Source organism: Calidris pugnax, unplaced genomic scaffold, assembly GCF_001431845.1.
Source record: "Calidris pugnax isolate Ruff unplaced genomic scaffold, ASM143184v1 scaffold371, whole genome shotgun sequence".
Classification (NCBI taxonomy): domain Eukaryota; kingdom Metazoa; phylum Chordata; class Aves; order Charadriiformes; family Scolopacidae; genus Calidris; species Calidris pugnax.
The window spans coordinates 1,178,689-1,188,851 of record NW_015091373.1 but is presented as its reverse complement, the minus strand read 5'-3'; the positions used below and the strand labels follow the sequence as shown (position 1 = coordinate 1,188,851).

Below are 10,163 nucleotides of genomic sequence, written 5' to 3'. Positions count from 1 at the left end.
GGTCCCTTCCAACCCAAACCAGCCTGTGATTGTGTGATCTACACTAGCTAGACCACTATTTCCAGACACTTTATTCTGCACTGACCACCCCATGTCACTGGTTCTTGCTGGATCTTGGGTTTCCCCCTGTGAGGAACATGGCCTCAAACTGCACCAGGGGAGGTTCAGGCTGGATATTAGGAAAAAATTCTTCACCCAAAGGGTTATCCAGCATTGGAATGCACTGCCCAGGGAGGTGGTTGAGGCACCATCCCTGGAGGTGTTAAAAAGACTGGTTGACATGGTCCTCAGGAATATGGTTTAGTGGTGTTGTGGTTTTTTTTTTTATTTCTTTTTCTTGTCAGAGTTAGGTTGATGGTTGGAGTAGACGATCTTTAAGGTCCCTTCCAACCTAGATGAGTTCTATGAGAGTGACCCTCCTGCTGCGAACAGACGGGGCATCACCTCAAACTCCTCCATCCTCATCCCATCTGGGGACTCCAGGGTCCCTCCTATGACGGCGACGGGGACAGGATTCCCCAACCCTCCGAGCTGGCTGCTCTGTCTCCAGCTGTGGAGCACATCTGCCTCTGGATGCAGGGCCTGAACCCGCTGTAATTGCAGAGGGAGGTGCCCATAACCCAGTGGAGGTGTCCCAGCTCAGGTTCTGCAGCTTTGGGGACCCGGGAGGAACTCCCCGTTTCCCTCTTTCCTTTTCACACCATCATTCCCAGTGGCTCACGATGGGGGTGTCCATTCCACTTACATTAAATTTCCTAGTGATACAGGAACCAGGTGCTGCTGCTGCTGCTGCTGTTGCTGCTGCTGCTGCTGCTGCTGCTGCTGTTGTTGCTGTTGCTGCTGCTGCTGCTGTTGCTGCTGCTGTTGCTGCTGTTGTTGCTGCTGCTGCTGCTGTTGCTGCTGCTGCTGCTGCCAGGCGGAGATGTTGCCAAGGGACAGCCCACCAGGTGAGCTGAACGCCGGCAGCGAAGACAACTCAGCACTCGTCAGCTGATAATCTGGGGAGGGAAAGAGCCCTTCGGTCATTTCAATGTCAAACCCGCTCCACCAGAGCCGTGGGGCGCTGGGAGAAGAGGGGGATCTGCTCAAGAGACACAAAACAGCCCCAACTCTCACAGTTTCAGCCATCGCTAGTGAGATGCAAGGAGAACATCTGTCCTTCACCCAGCCCAAAACACAACGGCTGGTGGTAGGACACATCCCTAAGAGTCATAGACTGGGTTGGGTTGGAAAGGACCTTTGAAGGTCATCTAGTGCAGCCCTCCCCTACCATGGATCTCCAACTTGATCAGGTTGCTCAGAGTCCTGTCCAACCTCACCTGGAGTGTTCTGAGGGATGGGGCATCTCCTTCCTCTCTGGGCAACCTGGGCCAGTGTCTCACCACAGATTTCTCCCTTAGATCCAGTTTTTTTCTAGCTTCAAGGCACAAGCCCCCACCTCCACACCATCCAACACCCACTGATGACCACTGTCCCCACCCCGAAAAGCTCACAGACACTGCTTCCTCCAACCCCTGGGGTCAGGAAACCGCCGGCTGCTGAAACTCACCACTGCATGGTCCATCATTCCCACCTGTGTGTGGGCCATCATCTACGCAGTGGTCCGTCCCCTCCATCCCCACCCTAAGTGGTCCATCCCCCCCCACCCCAGCATGGTCCATCCCCTCCATCCCCAGCCTCTGTGGTCTATCACCCCCACCTCAGCGTGGTCCATCACCCATGGTGTGGTCCATCCCCTCCATCCCCAGCCTCCGTGGTCTATCACCCCCACCTCAGCGTGGTCCATCCCCTCCATCCCCAGCCTTCGTGGTCTATCACCCCCACCCCAGCGTGGTCCATCACCCACAGTGTGGTCCATCCCCTCCCTGAGTGGTCCATCACCCCCACCCCAGCGTGCTCCATCCCCACTCTGAGTGCTCCATCACCCCCACCTCGGTGTGGTCCATCCCCTCCATCCCCACCCTGGGGATTCCATCATCCTCACCTATATGTGGTCCATCCCCTCCATCCCCAGCCTAAGTAGCCCATCACCCCTACTCCTGCACGGTCCATCCCCACCCTGAGTGGTCCATCACCCCCACTCCTGCATGGTGCACCACCCACGGTGTGGTCCATCCCCACCCTGAGTGCTCCATCACCCTCATCCCTGCGTGGTCCATCATCCCCACCACTGCATGGTCCATCATTCCCACCCGTGTGTGGTCCATCATCCACACCGTGGTCCATCCCCTCCATCCCCACCCTGAGTAGTCCATCTTCCTCACCTATACATGGTCCATCACCCACGGTGGAGTCCATCCCCTCCATCCCCTCCCTGAGTGGTCCATCACCCCCACCTACACGTGGTCCATCCCCTCTATCCCCCCCACGACTCTGGGAGCATCCCAAAAATAGAACCATAGACTGGTTTGGGTGGGAAGGGACCTTAAAGATCATCTCGTCCACCCCCCGCCCTGCAGAATCCTTCCCGTTTGGATGTGGAGGAGAGGGAGATGCTCTCCCCACCCACGACTCTGGGAGCATCCCAAAAATAGAACCATAGACTGGTTTGGGTGGGAAGGGACCTTAAAGATCATCTCGTCCACCCCCCGCCCTGCAGAGACACCTCCCACCATCCCAGGTTGCTCCAAGCCCCCTCCAACCTGCCCTTGAACCCCTCCAGGGATGGGGCAGCCACAGCTTCTCTGGGCAACCTGGGCCAGGCTCTCACCACCCTCACACCAAAGAACTTCTGCCCCACATCTCAGCTCCATCTCCTATTTTTTGGTTTAAAACTCTTCCCCCTCCTCCTATGGCTCCACTTCCCAAACACCATCCCTGGAGCCGGTGCTGAGGGACACGGGTCAGTGGTGGGTTGGTCAGTGGTGGGTTGATGGTTGGTCTTGATGAACTTGGAGGTCCCCTCCAACCCAGGGAAGTGGTGGAATCGCCAGAGCATCACAGAACGTTTGGGGTTGGAAGGGACCTTCAAGACCATCCAGTTCCATCCCTTCTAGAGGAAGGGACATCTTCAATGAGACCAGGTTGCTCCAAGCCCCCTCCAACCTGCCCTTGAACCCCTCCAGGGATGGGGCAGCCACAGCTTCTCTGGCCAACCTGGGCCGGGCTCTCACCACTCTCAAAATGAAGAAGTTCTTCCCAAAATCTAACCTAAATCCCCCCTCTTTCAGCTTCAAGCCCTTCCCCCTCATCCCATCGCTCCCCTCCCTCATCAAGACTCCCCCCCCAGCTTTCCTGTGGGATGCTCCCAGCCGAGCATCCCCAAAAACCAGGGGGGGAAATCACACAGCTCCCGTGGTGACACAGCCCAGGGGGGAGGTGAATGCTCCTCCAGGAGCTGGTCAAACCCTTGCTCAGCTGTTTCCCCAGCGCCGCGCCTGCATCTGATGCAGCCACCCACGGACCCCGAGCGTTTTCTCGAAACACTCACCCTCCCTCCCCGCGTCCCCTCCCTCCTCCCCCTTCTCTCATTTTCGGGTGTCTTGTGGTTTCAGCCCTTCCCCACCCCAGCGGGGCCCAGCAGCAGCAGCAGCAACACAAAAGAGGTGGCTGCGAAGGCGCTGAACCGCTGCCAAAGCCACCGGGCTGATGGGAGGCACACCCTGCGGAGAGTCCCAGGACCGGGGTTCTTTGCTCTACCCAGGTTGGGTTTGGTTTTATTTTACCCCCCCTCAAACCCCCCCAGCACCAGCCATTCTGGTTTCAGAGCTCCTGACACCCCCCGGGTACCACCTCCACGGGTAACACCAAGAGCTTGAACCGGAGTCACCCCATCCCTCGGAGCTGTGAAGGCTCAGATTTTGGGTTCCACCAGGCTGCAGAGCAGGAGGGGGAAAGGGCACCCAACCCTGGCCAGTGGGATGCTCGGGGCAACCTCAGGGGACCCAAAACCGAGACAATTCCCACCCAATTCATAGCTCGTTTCCCCAGAGAGAAACCACCAGGTTGGGGCTTCACATCTGCACCCAAGAGCCTTCTCCACCAGCTGCATCTCTCCCAAACGCCCCCGTCACCGAAGGCGCCCAAACGGGGACGCCCCTGGGTCTGTGGTCACCGGGGAGAGAGGAAAATAAACACCAAAAGCCAAAATTCAGCCCTGCCCCCCCCGGCCCTGCCCTCAGCAGTAGCTGCGCAGGGCTCAATTAAAAACCTATTTTGGGGACTTTGGGCTGTGCAGAGACCGCGCGGCCGATGGTCGCCACGTAGGGAGAGGAGCCTCCTCGTCAGGCACAAACAAGCATCTTCTGGGCTACACCTACTAATTAGCAGAGGGAGTTCCCACCACGCCTATCCTGGGTCCTTCCAGACAAGCGGCTTTTGACTTTTTTTTTTTTTTTGGCAAACTCTCCTCCGAGCCAACGCCAAAAGTGAGTTACGCAGGAAACCAGCAAGTCCTTAAAAGCCACGGTGGAGGTTTTGACAGGTCGTGGAGGAACAACCCCTTCGCTCAGGAAAGTCACCTGGAGGGGGGTGGAACCCCACCAGCCCGACTGGGACGTGCCCGCGAGCAGGCTGGGTCACATTCTTCCCCGACTTCTGGGGGGCCCCGACGCTCAATTTTCATCAAGCCCCTGTTACAACATCACCCGGAGCTCTCCAGAACCTGGAGATGGGTGTAGCTGCAATTAACTTCCACTTAAAAGCACCTTCACGCCGCCAGCACCGTGCGACGGGCTGGAGCACGACAGAATCAGGCCCCCACAGCCCTTCTGGGTGTGACAGTGAGTTCTCCTTATTTAGAGGAGTTTCCTCATGATTTTAATCCTGGGCAAAACTCTTGGACTCGACAACGTCTTGTGGCAACAAATTCCACCAGAGATGCAGGAGCTGCTCAGGGAGAGCCAGGCATGGGCACATTTCATAGAAGTATAGAATGGTTTGGGGTGGAAGAGACCTTTAAAGATCATCCCTGCCCTGGGCAGGGCCACCTCCCACCAGCCCAGGTTGCTCCAAGCCCCCTCCAACCTGCCCTTGAACCCCTCCAGGGATGGGCCAACCTGGGCTCTCACCACCCTCACACCAAAGAAGTTCCTCCCCACATCTCAGCTCAATCATAGAGTCATAGAACCATCTAGGGGGTTGGAAGGGACCTTCAAGATCATCTCGGCCAACCAACCTAACTCTGACAAAAGAACCATCACTAAACCATGTCCCTCCATCTCCCCTCTTTCAGCTTCAAATCCTTCCCCCTCGTCCCATTGCTCCCCTCCCTCATCAAGAGTCCCCCCCAGCTTTCCTGGAGCCCCTTGAGGGACTGGAAGGGGCTCCAAGGTCTCCGTGGAGCCTTCTCTTCTCCAGGCTGAACCCCCCAACTCTCTCAGCCCCCCCTCCCAGCAGAGGGGCTCCAGCCCTCCCAGCATCTCCGGGGCCTCCTCTGGCCCCACTCCAACAGATCCATGTCCTTCTGCTGTTGGTGGCCCCAGAGCTGGAGGCAGCACTGGGTGTGGGGGGGTGTCTCCCCAGAGCGGAGCAGAGGGGCAGAATCCCCCCCCTCACCCTGGGGGTGCAGCCCAGGGGGTCAGGGGGGCTTGCTGGGCTTCCAGACCACTTTGCCAGCCCATGGCCACCTTTCCCCCCACCCCCAGCCCCTCCAAACCCTTCTCCTTGGGGCTGCTCCCCATCCCTCCATCCCCAGCCTGGGCTGGGACCAGGGGCTGCCCCCCCGCCAGGGGCAGGACCCTGCCCTTGGCCTGGTTGAACCACATGAGGGTCATAGGGTCCCACCTCTCCAGCCTGTCCATGTCCCTCTGGATGCCACCCCATCCCTCAGGAGTGGGCTTCCAGCCCACGTTGCCGGCTCCTGTTGAGCTTCTCACCCAACCAACACCCGCAAGTCCTTCTTCTCCTTGGGGCTGCTCCCCATCCCTCCATCCCCAACCTGGATTTGGGCTGGGGGTTGCCCCGCCACCCCCAGGACCCTACCCTTGGCCTGGTTGAGGTCCTTCTCGTTCTAAAACCCCGCCAGAGGAGCTGTGGCCGGGGCCGGGCCCTCTTACCTGTGTTGTAGGCCGTGGGCATGGCGGAGAAGGGCAGGCCCTGCGTCAGCAGACTGGGAGTAGCCACAGAAACAACCGGGGTGGTCAACGAGTGAGTTGCTTGGGAGACCCCTAACCGCTGCGTGTTCTGCTGGGGAAGCAAAAAGAGGGGGAGTTACAACCCAGATGCCTTTAACTCTTGTCCTCCTCCTGGGCTTTGCTCCCCCTCAACCCAAAAAACCTCAGCCATGCACCAGCCTTTGAAGCGGCCGAGATCACAGAGCCCCTGGGACTAAGCAGGATGGATCCTCGGGCCGTTCCTCAAGTGCAACAAAGCAAAGTGCAAGGCACAGCAGTTCCAGACATGAAGGACCCTCATGACATTCATCTGGAGGTCACTCGGCCTTGGCCTTGGGTCACCAAGGTGTGGGCTTCACCCGCCAAGGACCAGCACCATCCCCTGGGGATAACTGGGGTGTCCCACTCTTGTACAATTCTGATTGTAAATAAAAATAATCAGATGTCAAAAAAAGAAGAGTCCTTATTATCCAGAGGATGCCCGTGAGGTTTGAAGTGCTGCTCGTGGAGGGAGAAAGTCACCAAACCAAGCCAGGAGCAGCCAAGTGACACGTCCCCCTCCCCGCAGCACCGAGAAGGAGCCCCCCCAGCTCCAAGGAAGATGCTGAGCATCACCCTTGGGATTTCCAAGGTCCTCTGGCATCTTTAAACCCAAAATCCAGTGCTCAGCAACCTGCCGGCTCGGTGCCCTCCCGAGGTTTGGGTGACTCAGGTCCACTGTGGAAAAATCCTGCCCTTGGCCTGGCACACGCCGGCCTCCCCCCGTGGTTTTCCGGGTGGTTACGTGGGTGGACGGACGGGTCAGCTCCAGCCCTGTTTACAAGGCAGATAATCCGGGCTGTCTCTGCTGAGCTGATTTAAATCAGACTCAAGAGGCTTGACTCTTAATCCGGAGCGCCCCGGCACACGTCACCCTGTGAAGACTGGGGCAGTGCCCAGCTTAAATCACGCCTAGCACGAGGCTGGCGGCATCCCCGGGGACACGGACCGAGCCTTCCCGGGGCTCCCGGGGTTTTTTGGGGCCGGGCACAGGGCCCCGCGATGGGTCACGGCCAGACGGGACCCTCCTGGAGGTTAAACCCCCCCCTCTGCCCTCGCCACCTCCGGAGGGTGACAGCATCCCCCGGGGAATGGATTTGCAGCACCCTGTGCCCACATGTGCCACCCGCTGCCCGCGGGTCCCTCCCCGTCACCCAGGGAAGGCGATTAACCAGGGCTTTTAATTGCTAAAGCCCCCGGAGCCGTTAGGAGCAGGTTTTCCTGGCAGGCATCCTGCTGGCAAAGCGCCCCTCGGGCTGTGCCCACCGATAAGGGCAGGGCAGAGAAATGCCTGGGGGGTGGGCAGCACTGAGCCCCCTCTCTCTCCTCTGCACCCTGAGCCAGCCCAGCAGGATGGGACCCGTAGCACGAGCCCCTCTGGTAGCCCTGCGCGGGGGCTGTGTGGTTTTCCTGGGATGAATCTGTTTGGAGGGGGTGGGATGCTGGTGGAACTGGGGTGCTATCAGCCCAGGGAACAGGGCAAGAGCCCCCCCCATTAGCCCTGCACCGGGGCTGTGTGGGTTTTCCAGGATGAATCCCACTGGAGGATGGGATGCTGGTGGAACTGGGGTGTATCGTCCCCAGGAACAGGGCAAGAGCCCCCCCATTAGCCCTGCATTTGTGTGAATCCAGCTGGGGGGTGGGATGCTGGTGGAACTGGGGTGCATTGGTGCCGGGAAGAGGGCAAGAGCCCCCCCCATCAGCCCTGCACCAGGGCTGTGTAGGTTTTCCTGGGATGAATCCAACTGGGGGGTGGGATGCTGGTGGAACTGGGATGGCATCAACTCCGGGAACAGGGCAAAAGCCCCCCCATTAGCCCTACACCGGGGCTGTGTGGGTTTTTCTGGGATGAATCCAGCTGGGGGGGGTGGGATGCTGGTGGAACTGGGATGGTATCAACCCCGGGAACAGGGCGAGAGCCCCCCCATTAGCCCTACACCGGGGCTGTGTGGGTTTTCCTGGGATGAATTTGGCTGCGGGGTGGGATGCTGGTGGAACTGGGATGTATTGTCCCCAGGAACAGGGCAAGAGCCCCCCCCGTTAGCCCTACACTGGGCCTGTGTGGGTTTTCCTGGGATGAATCCAGCTGGGGGGGGTGGGATGCTGGTGGAACTGGGATGGTATCACCCCCGGGACCAGGGCGAGAGCCCCCCCATTAGCCCTACACCGGGGCTGTGTGGGGTGTCCTGGGATGAATTTGGCTGCGGGGTGGGATGCTGGTGGAACTGGGATGGTATCACCCCCGGGACCAGGGCGAGAGCCCCCCCATTAGCCCTACACCGGGGCTGTGTGGGGTGTCCTGGGATGAATTTGGCTGCGGGGTGGGATGCTGGTGGAACTGGGATGTATTGTCCCCAGGAACAGGGCAAGAGCCCCCCCCGTTAGCCCTACACTGGGCCTGTGTGGGTTTTCCTGGGATGAATCCAGCTGGGGGGTGGGATGCTGGTGGAACTGGGATGCATTGGTGCCAGGAACAGGGCAAGAGCCCCCCCCGTTAGCCCTGCACTGAGGCTGGGTGGGTTTTCCTGGGATGAACCCGGCGGGGGGGTGGGATGTCGGGGTGTATCAGCCCTGGGAACACCCCGGTTACACCCCACGGGGAGTGTGGGGACGTCACCCCTGGCTGCACCCCGATTTTGGGTGGTTTTGGAGAGGGTGGGAGCTGCTGTTTCTCACCGAGGAGCCGGGGTGGGGGTTGAGCAACACAGATGTGGGGAGAAGGTTTGGGGAGCAGGGATGAAGGGGGGGGGAACCCCACCTCGTCCCCCTCCCCGCGTCCTTTTCCAGCCGTTTTCCATCCCTGTCCCCCCTCCTCATGCTCCATCCTGTCACCTTCCACCTCAGCTCGGGGGGGGGCACCTCCCTGGAACCACTAAAAGAGCATTGGGGAGGCTGGAGCTGGGGCTGGGGGGGCAGGCGGGGGCAGTGGGGCAGTGGAGCAGGGCTGAGCTGATTCACACCCCCACCTGGGTGGTTTTGGATGGGTTTGGGTGATTTTGGGTGGTTTTGGAGAAGGTGGGAGCTGCTGTTTCTCACCGAGGAGCCAGGGTGGGGGTTGAGCAACACGGATGTGGGGAGAAGGTTTGGGGAGCAGGGATGTGGGGGGGGGAAACCCACTCCTCGTCCCCCTCCCGTGTCCCTTTCCAGCCGTTTTCCATCCCTGTCCCCCCTCCTCATCCTCCATCCTGTCACCTTCCACCTCGGCTCAGGGCGGGGGGGCCGTTCTTCACTCCAGGCAAAAATCAGCCGGGTTGGAATTAACGAGTTTAATTGTGGGGCTGAGCTAAACCCGGCTGCTTTTTTTTTTTATTATTTCATTTTTTTGCCTCAAGCAAGCTGCTCCTCAGGGATGAATCCAGCTGGGGGGTGGGATGCTGGTGGAACTGGGATGCATTGAGCAAGCTGCTCCTCGGGCTCGGGGAGGCAGGGAATGCCCTGCGGCAGCGGGAAGGCCGAGGAGCAGATGGGGATGGTGCAGCGGGGGGTGGGGGCTCCTTCCACCCCGCAGCCGGGGGAAACTGAGGCACGGAGCTGATGGGAGAGGGGGGACACACCTCAGAATTCCAAAATCAACCCCCAAATGATCTTTTCCCTGGCCAAAAGTGTCTCCTTGGTGGGATGCCAGAGGTGTTGGCTTAATCCTGGGGGTTTTGGGAACAGGGCAAGAGCCCCCCCCGTTAGCCCTGCACTGAGGCTGGGTGGGTTTTCCTGGGATGAACCCGGCGGGGGGGTGGGATGTCGGGGTGTATCAGCCCTGGGAACACCCCGGTTACACCCCACGGGGAGTGTGGGGACGTCACCCCTGGCTGCACCCCAATTTTCACCCCGATTCATGCAGGCAGGAGGTGCTGAGGTGCACAAGCCGCCCCCCCCCAGCCCCCTAGACCCATGCACCCCACAAAATACACACACCCCCCCCCCAGGTTTGCAAACCACCATCCATGCTGGCTCCCACACAGACCCATGCAGACATGCTCCCGTGAGCGCACTTGTCACCAGCTTGTCACCAGGGGCTCGGGGACCGGCTCTGCCCTTCGAATTGGGGGGGTTTGGAGGAAAAATGGGGGGGGG

At 59.7% G+C, this 10,163-nt stretch overlaps 1 protein-coding gene across 1 annotated transcript in view; it reads right to left on the bottom strand.

The window, feature by feature from the left end:
• Positions 1-741: 741 nt before the first annotated feature.
• Positions 742-10,163, bottom strand: part of MEF2D (myocyte enhancer factor 2D) — a 69,714-nt gene continuing 60,292 nt past the window's right edge. Inside the window, exons 8-9 of the mRNA XM_014961244.1 lie at positions 5,997-6,126; positions 742-998 (exon numbers count right to left, since the gene is read on the bottom strand). Coding sequence (XP_014816730.1) covers positions 742-998; positions 5,997-6,126 — 387 coding nt within the window. The remainder of the gene's footprint in view (positions 999-5,996; positions 6,127-10,163) is intronic.